Here is a 14,920-nt window from a genome sequence, read left to right as displayed (position 1 = left end):
TATCTGCTTTAGATATTTTCATGTGCTGTGATGTAGTAATGCTGATGATTCCTGTAAGCAATCTGAGCATCTTCTGTTTGCAATGTGCTCATATCACCCAAAGTCAAACTAAGGTCAAGCAAAGGGCCATCTTAAGATGTAGATTATATATTACATCTTTCACACATGCTATCATACACATTTTTTCAATTATTCCAAAGTGGGCTGACTAAGATGCTATAAAGTTAAGTCTAATATGATCATGAAGTAGTGTTATTTCATAGACAGCAAATTAATATGCGAGCGAACAGTCAGTGCTGATTCTAATTTGCACGGCTGACAATTGTTTCTGGCATGATCATTCTTTCAGATTACTCTTTACTGTGGAGACTGACCTGAAGCATAAGGCTTCTGGCCTGAGCATTGTAGTCCCTTACTTCAAATCTAATTGTCCACACACACGCTTTTACAATGTTTGTTAATTCTAATCTCAGGATACGGATTATAGAAGCATTCAAATTAATGCACTGGTTTTTCCATGTAAATATTACATTATCAATTATTTGCTTAGGTGGGATTGAATATAGCAACATGAATGGTTGGATTCTGTAAATGCATTTTGTTTTAGGACAATTTAAGAGAATCCCACATCATCACTTAACAATTTCTTTACATTAAAGCTACGAGTTGAAATCAGTCTGGTATTGTACAGAACTCATTGGTAATTTTGTTTTTATTAATTCATGGGATGAGGGCATTGCTGGCTAAGCCAGCATGTATTGCCCATCCTTAATTGCCCAAAAGGGGCAACTAAGGGTCAACCACATTGCTGTGCATCTGGAGTCACATGTAGGCCAGACCAGTTGAGAATGGCAGTGTCCTTCACTAAAGGGCATCAGTGAACCAGGTGGGTTTTTCCCAACAATCGACAATGGATTCACGGTCATCATTAAACTCTTAATTCCAAATATTTATTTAATTCAAATTCCACAATCTGCCATGGCGGGATTCAAACCCAGCAGTCCCCAGAACATTTCCTCAGTCTCTGGATTAATAGTCCTGCAGTAATATCACTAGGCCGTTGCTTCCCCTAAATTGCTTCTTTCACAAAAGTAGCATGCATTTTTTTCACTGACTCGCCCTCTGTTCCAATGAAAACTAAATAAAGCAGACTTTTTTTTTGGATGCAAGGTTTACTTTAACGATTTCGGATTGTCATAACTATCTACAGCAAAAGCTCAAATCTAAACTAATGGATTTTAACTTTTTCTTTAATAGTCTGCAATGACAACAGGCTGAACCTTAAAATTTTTTTCCGGCTACATGTCAGCTTAATTGAATTTCACAGAAGGTTCATGTCCGTGAGGCTTAGTAAGTTTTGTCCCAAAACTACCTCATTATCTATCTGCCCAATCCAATAGCATCTCAATGTTTGCTTTATTCTAACACTTGCCATAACTGGAAAAACTTACCGCTGACCACATATTTTGAAATAGACCAGAATTCCTGTTGACAGTGCCATCTTTTAAAGATTATTTTGCACCTGGACAACGCTGACAAACCCAAACTGCCCTGCACAGTTTGTGATATTTGCCCATGGCAAATGTCATGGCATAGAGGGACATTTTGTACTAACTTTGAGGACAGGCGGCTGGAGGTTCTTTTCCATGGGGTGGTGCACAGGAGTACCATCCTCAATCTCCAGGACTGCCAAAGGAGGCCATGACAACAGGCCTTGCCAACCTGGTCCTTGGTTGCCACACAAATCAGTGCAATCCAGCCATCCAGAGAATGCCCAGCCCAGCCATCCAGTGAATGCCCAGCACTGCATGAAGAAGGTCATTGACCTCCTCGGATCTACCAGGGTAAGCTGCTATTGTCTCTCTGCTACCTCTTTATCACTCTGTCTCTTCTTCACCAATTTCCCTTCAAGGCTCAACCCTTTTTTACTATTGCATGCAACATCTCCTCTCACTCATTGTCACCCACCTCAAACCCCACACCGCTAACCCTGCATGCCTCTACTCTTACTCATTCACTTGGGATACATCACCATTTTCCCCTACCTGCTCCAGCACAACACTAACAGTTGTGCCAGCCACTTTCATCTCGCTCAATTCCTCCTCTTCTCTCATTACAGGAGAAAACAACCCACATGAAGGCAGAACGAACATGTTCTGATATTCAGTTCCTCATCCCTCACAAGGAAAGGATCCTGACCACCCCAAGAGGCTGACTGACTGCATCCAAGACAGGTATTGGAGGTTGCCCTTACTGTGCCGGGGTCCTTGATGGAAGGCTATTTCCCTTAACTGAGAACAGCTGTCAACCATGTTAAACTTCTTGATTTTGTGTCTGCGCTGAAAGGCAAGGCAAGACTGAAGTACCATGAACCTGACAGCTCTGATTCAGACTGGAAAGTACGAAAAGGCAACGCAGGGAAACTATAAGCATCCAGGTAGGCTCAAAGTGAGTAAACACTATAACAGCAAGTGAACATACCTGAGATGCAGCCTGGTACAATCCCTAAGCTGGATGCCTGATCCTGTTAGTTGTCAGTGAACCCTGAGGTGTACCTTTTAAAGTGCAGAAACATATTGTAAATGGATCAGAGATGTGCCATGACAATGTGGAGGGGCTGGCAAATATCCAGTGCCAAAGTCAGTGGATATGGTGTATGCAATCACTGTTCATGGATGTGTGCCCTGAGATACTGATATTGGGTGTCCTAGATGGAGGGCCTTGGTAGGAAGTAGTGAGCAGAAGCTGCTAGGTAACTGCTCAGACTTCATGTCAAGATTTCTTAGTGTCTAATTTGTTCAGCGCAGGTGGTAGAATAAGAAGTTGCATATTACTGAGGTACAATCTGCAGTGAAATGGGCAGACAACAAGCAGTAATCCCCTTTAATCGGCATCTTGCCAGTGTCTAGTGAGAATCTCATCTCTTTATTTGGAAAATGCAGCTTTCATTGTCAGGAAGGCCTCGCTCAACTTCTCACACAATTCTCCCAGGTTCTCATCATAGCCCAGGCCCCTATAAGATTCTACCCAATATCTTTTCAGAATAAATCTGGGAAGGCAGCCAATAAAAAAAATTGTTCTTTCACTCATGTTATCAGAATTCTTTCATTCACAAAAAACAATATCTGCAAATGACTTATGAAATCTTGCATATTCATTGAAATCCTTGTAACCTTTGATCAATAAATATAATATTCTTTTATAAAAATTGTAATAAGATATCTCTTTGAGTGGCCTACAATTTGTAGCAATCTCGAAATTCTCAGGAGTGGGAAGAATGAGGATTTGCTGTTTTGAAAAGGGCACATGAGAAAATCAATTGGAAGCCATTTACTGCTTTGCAAGTTCAGACCATAAGACGGTACTCCACATACCATTTTATGGAGACGACAGATCCAAAATGACAATTTTATATTGAGGTCCTTTTTCGATTTTGTTTTCAGTGTGTGTGGGTAGTGTTGGTAATTCTACATATATTGCCTGTCCCTAGTTGTCCTAATTTCATTAAAAGCTCAACTAGACATTCTTTTCCCCAACCCCTCTTCTTACTGCCTCTAGTTTGCTAGTATGGTAAATATGACACTACTGCACAGTGAACAGGAAAGAAAGGCACATAAATTTTAAGAGTGCAAATGGCTCTCCACAAAAATTAAAATGATGAAATCTTCATTTTTTTAAAAATTACTTAGCGTGGAAACAGGCCCTTCGGCCCAACAAGTCCACACCGACCCACCGAAGCGCAACCCACCCACACCCATTCCCCTACATTTACCCCTTCACCTAACACTACGGGCAATGTAGCATGGTCAATTCACCTAACCTGCACATTTTTGGACTGTGGGAGGAAACCGGAGCACCTGGAGGAAACCCACGCAGACACGGGGAGAATATGCAAACTCCACACAGTCACTCGCCTGAGGCGGGAATTGAACCCGGGTCTCTGGCGCTATGAGGCAGCAGTGCTAACCACCGTGCCGCCCAGTTTACAATTCAACTACAGAGAACAGTTGAAATGAATAGCATTGATGAATTTAAGGAGAAGCCAGACAAGAATACAAAGGAGAAAGTAATAGAGCATTATCCTGATAAGTGAAGAAGGATATGATGCTTGAATGGAGCATAAAGGCTGGTGTGGGTTGGCACAGCTGAATGGCCTGTTTCTGCACAGTAAATTCAGAGTTAAAATGTCACATCGACAGATCTTTATTCAGTATCTTTACTTAAAGATTGAAGAAAGAAAGATAGCATCAGTAAATTGACCTTGAGACTGTCTGCTGTCATATAAACATAATCAATGCAGTTTAGGCCAGGAAACTCACTTTTCTCACTCACTATGGCCTTTTATGTGGTTGGCTACTTAAGCAGTCTAGAAATTTCTGGACAGTTATATAGAGCTGAGGGCAACTGCAGAAGAGCAGTACACATCAGCTTTTCCTGTGGCACCGACATCTTTTCAATGAATAAATAACATTTAAATTACAGGTTTATGTGCATTCATAACAACATGAAACCTATTCTTCGGGAGGTCCTCCTGTAAACTTACCTAATTGACTTGCAAAAGTCATATTCTGAGCAACATGGGGTCTGATTGGAGTTTTTGCTTGATACTAGAAAGATTTGTCATGAAAGTCTCAAATTCTTCAAATTTAATAATTTTTTTTATTGGGCAACAGAGCAAATAAATCTTATTTTTTTAAAGAGACTTGCTCTCTTTTTCTAGAGCTGCTGGATTAAGATAGGCAATTGTAACCCAGTTATATCTGTCAAAACACTGTTTGGCAGTGAAATGGCTCCAGTTCCACTTAGAAAGTAACACAGCAGAAAGAGCTGACTTGAATTTAAAATAAGATAACAAATCTGGTACATCTGTCTAAATGTCACTGTTTTAAATGATAAAAAGGAAAATGAGATAAATCAGGAGGAAATGTCTTATTTATTTTAAATTTTAGATTTGTCTTCTAGATTATTTAAAACACAACAAAAACTTGTATTTTGTATATTTTTAATACACTAAAACATGTCAAATCTCTTTGGGCATTATAATACCAAAGATGATGTCAGGCCATATGGGATATTTGGACGGATAAACAAAAGCTTGCTCAAAGAGGTAGGTATTGAGTATTTTTAAAAGTAGAAAGGCAGAGAGGTGTACATTGGTAAAGCATTTAAAGTCAGAGATGCTCAGAATTAGAGAAATGCGAATATGTGAGGATTCTAAAGCGACAGGATATTTCAGAACTATGGAAAAATTAGGCATTACTTAACTCGAAGGCAGTGTGGTTCAGAGACCATGGTGATGGGTGAATCAGACTGAGAAGGTGAGGACACGAGCAGCCATACTATTTATTCTAAACCTAACACACACAGAATATGATGCTTTTAATTTAAAAAAAATTAAATAGTCTATTTTTATATCTCATCAGTTTTTGATAAAACTATTTTCTATTTTGAAAGTATAGCACTTCTATAAATCATCTGAAATGAAGTGCAGAGGGAAACTTTTTTCTTGTTTCATTTATTTTTGAAGAAGTAACAAAGAGGATTGATGAGGTCAGAGCAGTGGATGTGATCTATATAGACTTCAGTAAGGTGTTCGACAGTTCCTCATGGTAGACTGGTTAGCAAGGTTAGATCACACGGAATAGAGGGAGAACTATCTATTTGGATACAGAACTGGCTCGAAGGTAGAAGACAGAGGGTGGTTGTGGAGGGTTGCTTTTCAGACTCGAGGCCTGTGACCAGCGGTGTGCCATAAGGAACAGTGCTGGGTCCACTGTTTTTCATCATTTATATAAATGATTTCGGTGTGAATATAAGAGTGAACGTAAGTTTGCAGATGACACCAAAATTGGATCTATGGTGGACAATGAAGAAGGTTACCTCAGACTACAATGGAATTTCTTTCTAGTGCTGCTGGATTAAGATATGCAATTGTAACCCAGTTATATCTGGGATTGGCAGATGGAATTTAATTTAGATAAATGTGAGGTGCTTCATTTTGGAAAGGCAAATCAGGACATAACTTATACACTTAATGGTAAGGTCCTGGGGAGTGCTGCTGAACACAGAGACCTTGAAGTGCAGGTTCATAGTTTTTAGATTAGATTACATTAGATTACATTACAGTTCCTTGAAAGTGGAGTCACAGGTAGATAGGATAGTGAAGAAGGCATTTAGCAAGTTTGCCTTTAGTGTTGTGGTTAGGACACTATTGGAATACTGCATGCAGCTTTGATCTCCCTGCTATAGAAAGGATGTTGTGAAACTTGAAAGGGTTCAGAAAAGATTTACAAAGATGTTGCCAGGGTTAAAGAGTTTGAGCTATAGGGAGAGACTGAATAGATTGCAGCTATTTTCCCTCGAGCGTTAGAGACTGAGGGGTGATCTTAGAGGTTTGTGAAATTATGAGGGGCATAGATAGGGTAAACAGACAAGGTCTTTTCCCTGGGGTGGGGCAGTCAAAAACTAGAGGGCATAGGGTTAAAGTGAGAGGGAAAAGATTTAAAAGGGACCTAAGGGACAACTTTTTGTGTGCATGAAATGAGCTCCCAGAGAAAGGGATGGAGGCTGGTACAATTACAACATTTCAAAGATATCCAGATTGGTATAGGAATAAGAAGATGGTAATGGAGGGTTATTTTTCAGACTGGAGGCCTGTGACCAGTGGAGTGCCACAAGGATCTGTGCTGGGTCCACGACTTTTCATCATTTATATAAATGATTTGGATGTGAGCATAAGAGGTACAGTTAGTAAGTTTGCAGATGACACCAAATTTGGAGGTGTAGTTGACAGCGAAGAAGGTTACCTCAGATTACAATGGGATCTTGATCAGGTTGGCCAATGGGTTGAAAGTGGCAGATGGAGTTTAATTTAGATAAATGTGAGGTGCTGCATTTTGGGAAAACAAATCTTAACAGCACTTATACACTTAATGGTAAGGCCCTAGGGAGCATTGCTGAACAAAGAGACCTTGGAGTGCAGGTTCGTAGCTCCTTGAAAGTGGAGTCACAGGTTGATAGGATAGTGAAGAAGGCGTTTGGTATACTTTCCTTTATTGGTCAGCGTATTGAGTACGCTGACCAATAAAGGAGTTGTGAGGTCATGTTGCAGCTGTACAGGACATTAGTTGGGCCACTTTTGGAATATTGCATGCAATTCTAGTCCCCTTTCTATCGGAAAGATGTTGTGAAACCTTTTTGCAAGGATGTTGCCAGGGTTGGAGGATTTGAGCTATAAGGAGAAGTTAAATGGGATAGGGCTGTTTTCCCTGGAGAGTTGGAGGCTGAGGGGTGACCTTATAGAGGTTTATAAAATAATGAGGGGCAAGGATAGGATAAATAGACAAAGTCTTTTCCCTGGCGTGGGGGAGTCCAGAACTAGAGGGCATAGGTTTAGGGTGAGAGGGGAGTGATATAAAAGAGACATAAGGGACATTTTCGCGTAGAGGGTGATACGTGTATGGAATGAGCTGCCAGAGGAAGTCGTGGAGGCCAATACTATTGCAACATTTAAAAGGCATCATGATGGGTATATGAATAAGAAGGGTTTGGAGGGATATGGGCCGGGTGCTGGCAGGTGGGACTAGATTGGGTTGGGATATCTGGTTGGCATGGACGGGTTGGACCAAAGGACCTGTTTCCATGCTGTACACCTCTATGACTCTTTGAATAGACCATTCAGCCCATTATATCTGTTCTGCCATTTGATGAGATCATGGCTGAACTGATGATCCTGAATTTTATTTTCCTGCCTATTTCCTATAACGCTCAATTTCCTTATGGATTAAGAATCTGTCTATCTCAGCTTTAAATATACTTAACAACCCAGCCTCAACAGCCCTCTGTGGTAAAGAAATCTACACAGTCACTACCCCCGAGAGAAGAAATTCCTCCTCATCTGTCTTAAATGTATAACTTCTTATTCTGAGATGATGCCCTCTGATCCTAGATTGCCCCATATGCATGATGAGGTGCACAAGACGTCCTGTTTTAAATTAGAACATAGAACATAGAAGAATACAGCGCAGTACAGGCCCTTTGGCCCTCGATGTTGCGCTGATCCAAGCCCACCTAACCTATACTAACCCACTATCCTCCATATACCTATCCAATGCCCGCTTAAATGCCCATAAAGAGGGAGAGTCCACCACTGCTACTGGCAGGGCATTCCATGAACAAATTGGGTCAGATCATTCTAAGGGTAAGCCAACACACTGATCTCACACATAAAACACATTAAATATAGACAACAATAAGACATAGAATTTTCCTCTTTGGAGATGGATATTAGGGGAAATAATTGGGTAGATTTCCTCCAGTCAGAAATCACCCCTTTTTCACGATCATAGCAATTAGATGATGTGCAAGAATGCCCATGGCTGAATTCTTCACTTAACAGCAATTAAGACACCTAAACGGTCAGTTAATGGTATCTGAAAGGCCTCAATTTGCCTTCTCTGATTATCTGTCACCCCTGCAAATATTTATGTGTGTGTGTGTGTGTGTTGGGGTGGGGTGGGGGCGATTGGAAGCACAGATAGTGGACAAGGAGGTGGCCTCTGAACTTGCATCCAATTCTCCCATATACAAAAATATCAGAAGATGGCACCCATATATTCTGTTGATGACAATAAAAAGAAATCAATGTTTAAATTGTCAATAGGACATCATCTACCCATGTTAAATCAGCAGTGACTGTTTCTCAATAATGTTCTGCCATCTTAGTTAACAAATAAACTTTAATTTGCACACACAGTCTGCACTTCTTCCAACTCCATTTCCTTTTGCACAAATATTACTATTCTCTTGCGATGATTGAACAATAAATTGCATTTCCATAGCAATGTTGTCATTGTTGAATGTTGTAAAATGGCCCAAGAGACAAAGGAAATGCCCCTTTCAGAGGAGCATTCCAAACCAAAATATCCAGAGGTTGCACTTTTAGTAATAATGCTGGAGAAAGTAGCTCTTTGAACCAGTAGGAATGGACCCTGGAAGAGTGTGACTGGGAAGAGCTGTGCAGATTTTTGTTTTTTGCAAATGCATGATACGCTTACTTCAAACAGAACAGAGTATAAAAGTAGGGAAGTCTTGCCAAAAATATAGAGACAGTAATTAGTCCACATCTGGATTGAGATTTGGTAATTTTGGTCTCTCTTTTTATTAAGGAAAGATATACTGACATTGGAGGCAGTTCAGAGAAGGTTAATTGGATTAATCCCAGGTATGGGGGAGGCTGTCTTATGAAGAAAAGTTGAGTAAGTTGGGCCTGTACTCGAATTTGGAAGAATGAGAGGCATTCTTATTGAAACACACAAGATTCTTAGGATTTGCAAAAAGGTCTTTTTCTGCTTGAGGAAGTGTCTCGGACCAGAAGGCATAATCTTAGAGTAGGACTCACCCAAGCCAGGACAGAAATGAGGAGGATTTATTTTTTTCTCAGTGGATAGTGACTGTGGAATTCTTTATCACAGAGGCCTGCGGAAGTGGGTCATTAACTATATTCAAGCTGAAATAGAATTTTAATTAGTAAGGGAACTAAAGGTTATGAAGAAAAGGCAACAAAGTGGAGGTGAGGACCATCAGATTGACCACGATTGGTGAAGTAGACTTGACAGACTGAATGACCTGTTCCTATATCTTGTGTGGTCTTATGGACTGGACAGCAAGCAAACTGTTTCCTCACAGCAGTTTTGGAAGAAAATGTTCAATTAAATCAGCTTTGCATTATATCTTCCTTTTGTTTTCTATAAGTCCATGAGTTGCCTATATTTTGTACAAATGATTACAACCAGAAATGCACGTGAGATTATGGATTTTATGCTCGCAGGCAGCAAGTACAAAAACCAAGCAAGTTGCAATGAGTGTTTTAAAACAGAATCTGTCTCAACTGGACTACTGTGCCCAATTCTGAGCACCACGTTAGTGGGGATGTTAACTCATTGGAGAGGATGGAGAAAAGAGATGTGCTAATGGTTCCAGGCATAGAAGACTCCAGTTACATGAATAGATTAGAGAAGGGTTTCCTCCGGGTGCTCCGGTTTCCTCCCACAATCCAAAAATGTGCAGGTTAGGTGAATTGGCCACGCTAAATTGCCTGTAGTGTTAGGTGAAGGGATAAATGTAGGGGAATGGGTCTGGGTGGGTTGCGCTTCGGCGGGTCGGTGTGGACTTGTTGGGTCGAAGGGCCTGCTTCCACACTGTAAGTAATCTAATCTAATCTAAACTGGGGCTGTTCTCCTTATTGAAAATTGAAATGATATTCGAAAGAGATGTTCAATTTTGTGAGAGTTTTGGACAGAGTAGTGGGAAAATATTCCTTTTGGTCGAACAGTCAAAAGTCAGAAGACAATGATCGAAGAAATGGCAAAAGAATCAATGGCAACATGAGGAAAAACATTTCATGCTGCTGGTGGCTAGGATTTGGAATGCACAAAGTGTGTTGGAGGCAAATTCAAATTTGGTTCAAAAAGACAAATTTGCTAATTAACTGAAGGGAAAATATTTGTTGGGGTGTAGGGAAAAGATAGGGGTGTGGGACTAGCAGAGTTGTGGTTTCAGAGAGGAGTACAGATTTAATGGGCCAAATATTTTCCACCTGGACTGGAAAAAAAGCAAAAGCTTATTCAGCACCTCAGGTCCATGTGGCTCTTGGTAGAGTAATTCAGCTACTCCCATTCCCTCACTCTCTATCCTTTGCCATGTGAGTTGATTTCCCTCAAGTGCTCATCCAATTTTCTTTTGAAATTATTCATCATCTCTGCTTCTATCAACCTTGCAAGCAGCAAATTTCAAGTTATTTATTATTTGCCATGTTAAAAAAATGTTCTTCCTCATCACTTGCCCAAAATTTTAAATTTGAATCCCCTTTGTCCTTGTACCATCAGCTAATGGAAACAGTTTCTTTTGTCTGTCTTTTGAAAACCGGTCCATAATCTTATATACCTCTATCCTCTCCTCCAAGGATGGCAATCTCACCTTCTCCAACTTAATCTTGTCATTCAAATCCATTAGAATTGCTTTGATAAATCTACTCTGCAGCATTCCAGGGAACCTCACATCTTAAGTGAAGTTTGGTCATGACAAAAAATTTATGATAATTCAATTATTAAATAAATCAGGAATAAGAAGCTAGGCCAACCAATGGTGGCAGGATCCATTGTCAGTTGTCATAAAGCCCAACTGTTTCTCTTATGTCCTGTGGGGAAGGAAATATTGTTTTGGTCAAAATTAACTACAGATTCTGGTCAATGCTCAACTGCCCCAAAAATGACCTTGTACACCACTAGGTGGTACCATGCTCTATAGAAAAGTCAAAAGGGTATGAAACCGAACTGGAGGAGAAAGTGAGGTCTGCAGATGCTGGAGATCAAAGTTGAAACTTTATTGCTGGAACAGCACAGCAGGTCAGGCAGCATCCAGGGAACAGGAGATTCGACGTTTCGGGCACAGGCCCTTCTTCTGGAATGAGCAGAGAGTGTTCAGCAGGAGAAGATAAAAGGTAGGGAGGAGGGACTTGGAGGAGGGGCGTTGGAAATGTGATAGGTGGAAAGAGGTCAAGGTGAGGGTGATAGGTCGGAGTAGGATGGAGGCGGAGAGGTCAAGAAGAAGACTGCAGGTCAGGAAGGCGGTGCCGAGCTGGAGGGATTCGGCTGAGACAAGGTGGGGGGAGGGGGGATGAAGAAACTGGTGAAGTCCAAGTTCATCCCCTGTGGTTGGAGGGTTCCCAGTCGGAAGATAAGACGCTCCTCCTCCGACCGTAGCGTTGTTGTGGTTTGGCGGTGGATGAGTCCAATGACGTGCATATCCTCGGTGGAGTGGGAGGGGGAGTTGAAATGCTGTGCTACAGGGTGGTTGGGTTGGTTCGTCCGGGTGGCCCAGAGGTGCTCTCTGAATCGCTCCGCAAATAGGCGGCCTGTCTCCCCAATATAGAGGAGGCCACACCGGCTGCAGCGGATGCAGTAGATGATGTGGGTGGAGGTGCAGGTGAATCTGTGGAGGATATGGAAGTTTCCTTTGGGGCCTTGGAGAGAAGTGAGGGGGGAGGTGTGGGCGCAAGTGTTGCACCTCCTGCGGTTGCAAGGGAAGGTGCCGGGAGTGGAGGTTGGGTCGGTGGGGGGTGTGGATCTGACAAGGGAGTCGCGGAGGGAGTGGTCTCTACGGAAAGCTGATAGGGGAGGGGAGGGAAATATATCCTTGGTGCTGGGGTCTGTTTGAAACAGAACTGTTCACCCAGCATCAACCTCGGCACCAGAAACTTCAATGGCGATCCCAGCCCTCTAATGTCCTCCTTACTAACATCTGGGGCTTGTGCCACAATTGGGAGACCTGTGCTATAGCTTCATCAGGCAACAACTTTCTTATAGACCTGCTCAGTGAATCATACCTTGCAGACACTGTTTCAGTTATCACCATCACCATTCCAAGACCCAATAGTGCTGTTAGCACAGAAATATACAGTCAAGAGGGTGTTTCACAGATATGTCCTGTCTACAAAAAGCAAGACAAATCAAACCCAGCTAGGTAGATCTCATCAGCCTACTTTCCATGATCAGCAAACTGATGGAAGATATCTGCAGTACTATCAAGTGACACTTTATATTTCAATAATCTGCTTACTCACATCAGTTTGGGCTCTGCAAGTGTTACTCAGCATTTGACCTCACTACAGCCTTGATGCAAACATGAACAAAAAAGCTAAACTCCAAAGGTGAGGTAAGAGTGACAACCCTTGACATCAACACAGCAATTAGCCAAGAGTGAAATCGAGGAGCCCAAGAAATGGAAATTGGGCAAGTTTTCCACTAGTTGAATCATTTCAAGCATAAAGAGCATAGTTGTATTAGCTGCTGGAAATCTATCATCTCAGTCCTGCTTCATTCAGTCATGAATAGTGTTGGACAATTAAACAAATAACTGAAAGAGGATGTTCCAGAAATATTCTCATTCTCAATGATGACAGAGTCCAGCACACTAGTGCAAAAGGTAAGGTTGAAGTATTTGCAACAACTGTCAGCCAGGAACGCTGAGTTGATGATCCATCTCAATCTTCTCCTGAGGTCCCTAACCTCTCAGATGCCAGGTTTCAGCCAATTCAGTTCACTTCACATGATATCAAAAAAATGGCTGAAGGTGCTGGACACTGCAAAAACTGTTAACCTCAATAATATTGTGGCAGTAGTTCTGAAGACGTGCTGCAGAATGTGTGGACCCCTGGCCAATACTGGTAGCTGCCCAACAATGTGGACAGTTGCCTAGGTATGATCTGTACAAACATGGAAAAATACACCATCAAATCTGCTTTTCATCATCTGTAAAATGATGGAGGGTGTCATTAACAGTATTACCAAGCAGGATTTGCTCACTCGCAGTCAGGTTGGATTCTGCCAAAGCCACATTACAGCTTTGTTGGCTTACAGTCAAACAGGGGCAAAAGAGCTGAATTCCAGAGGTGAGGTGAGAGTTACTGTCTTGAATAGCAAGGTGCTTATCCAAAACTGAAGTCAATGGGAATAACTCTGCTTCTCAGAGTCATACCAGGCATCAAGGTAGATAGTCGCAGCTGTTGGAGGTCAGTCAGCTAACCTCTGGGACATCACTGGTGGAATTTCTCAATGTAAATATTTTCTCATCAGCTTGTTCAGGGATATTTTTACACCTCTCTGGAGCAAGTGGGACTTGAAAATGGGCCTCCTGGGACATTACCAGTCTCTGACAAGAGCCCAATATTTCCTTGGGGACGCATCATAGGTACGACCATCAGGTCAGAATTGGGAATGTTTGCTGAAGATTGCAAAGTGTATGGCATCATTCTGAGACATTGAAGCAGTCCATGTTCAATGCAACAAATCTAGACAATATCCAAGTTTGGGCTAAAACATTGCAAATAACATTTGAGATACAGATGTGCAGGACAATGACTTTTTAATATGAGATATAACTATTGTCCCTTGACAATACCATCACTGATTCTTTGGAGATTATCAATATCCTTGGGGTTACCACTGATCAGCTCAGAGCTCGGGCTCCTTCGGCCCAGGGCTCGGGTTCCATCGGTTTCAGCTCTGCGTTCGGTCTCCTTCGGGCGCCTCCGTCTTCGGCTCCACCTACTTCGGCTCCGAGCTCGGGCACCCCGAGCCTTCGGCTCCGCACTCGTGTGGGTGTGGGTGTGGGGGTGGTCCCCTACCGGAAATGTGGGGGTTGACGGTGTTTCGGCGGATTCAGTTCCGGGGTCGGGACGGTTAGTTGGATGGGGTGGTGGTGGGGGGGAGGGAAGGGCTCTGTGTGTGAGGCCTGGGCAGCGCCAGAGCCGGGTTGGGGAGGGGGGTGGGTGGGAAAGTGAAGAGAAAAACAAAAAGAAAAGATGTGAGAAACAAACCCAGGCAACCCTCGCAGCACGGCAAGGCGGAGTAAGTATGTAATGCGTGGTGGCGGCCGGCTACCGAGAAAGTGAGCGGCTGGTTTGAGCGAGAGCACAGCAGGGCCGGGGCCTCCATGTTGTATGTGAAGTTAGGAACCAAGTAAGTGCTTTCCTGAGTTGTTTCTGTGCTCGGGAGCCCCTCACCACTCTCACATACTCCATACACAGGCTGCACCGCAGCACAACTTTCCTCCTTCGTTATTCCCGTCTGCTTCTCCCCCCCCATTTCATTGACAACCTATTTTTAATTTGGTGCCCCCCCCCAAAAAAAATAAACTCTGTCACTTCAGTGTCGTGCCCCCCCCCCCCCCCCCCCCCCCCCCCACTTCAAGTTTAAAGCAGTTTATTTCTGTTTGGTAAAATGCCCCACTCAGCTCGTTACCCGTGCCCGGCGAGAACTATTGAAGCTCTGAATTGTAATCATCGTAACAATTGGGGAGAGTTAAATAACAGAAGGGGTTGTTCATGACGCGCTCCTGTCCTTTGTGAGGAAATGTTGAC

General features: G+C 42.5%; 1 protein-coding gene across 4 annotated transcripts in view; it reads left to right on the top strand.

Annotated features, from left to right (window-relative positions):
* The window catches only part of zbtb34 (zinc finger and BTB domain containing 34), a 44,734-nt gene continuing 29,814 nt past the window's right edge, over positions 1-14,920 (top strand). The window contains exons 1-2 of one of the 4 annotated variants that reach the window (XM_043720233.2): positions 1-1,844; positions 2,120-2,437. Coding sequence is in view for 1 of the 4 variants with exons in the window: in XM_043720232.2 (XP_043576167.1) it covers positions 14,494-14,519 (26 nt within the window). In the remaining 3 variants the exon portion in view is untranslated. Of the gene's footprint in view, positions 2,438-14,332; positions 14,520-14,920 lie in introns of those variants that run through there. The other 3 variants (XM_087998400.1, XM_043720234.2, XM_043720232.2) reach the window with 3 other exon arrangements.

Source organism: Chiloscyllium plagiosum, unplaced genomic scaffold (assembly GCF_037043375.1).
Source record: "Chiloscyllium plagiosum isolate Xiang-an unplaced genomic scaffold, Cpla_swu_hap1 HiC_scaffold_21, whole genome shotgun sequence".
Lineage (NCBI taxonomy): Eukaryota > Metazoa > Chordata > Chondrichthyes > Orectolobiformes > Hemiscylliidae > Chiloscyllium > Chiloscyllium plagiosum.
Note: the sequence above shows the minus strand (reverse complement) of the source record. Positions and strands in the feature narration are given on the sequence as shown.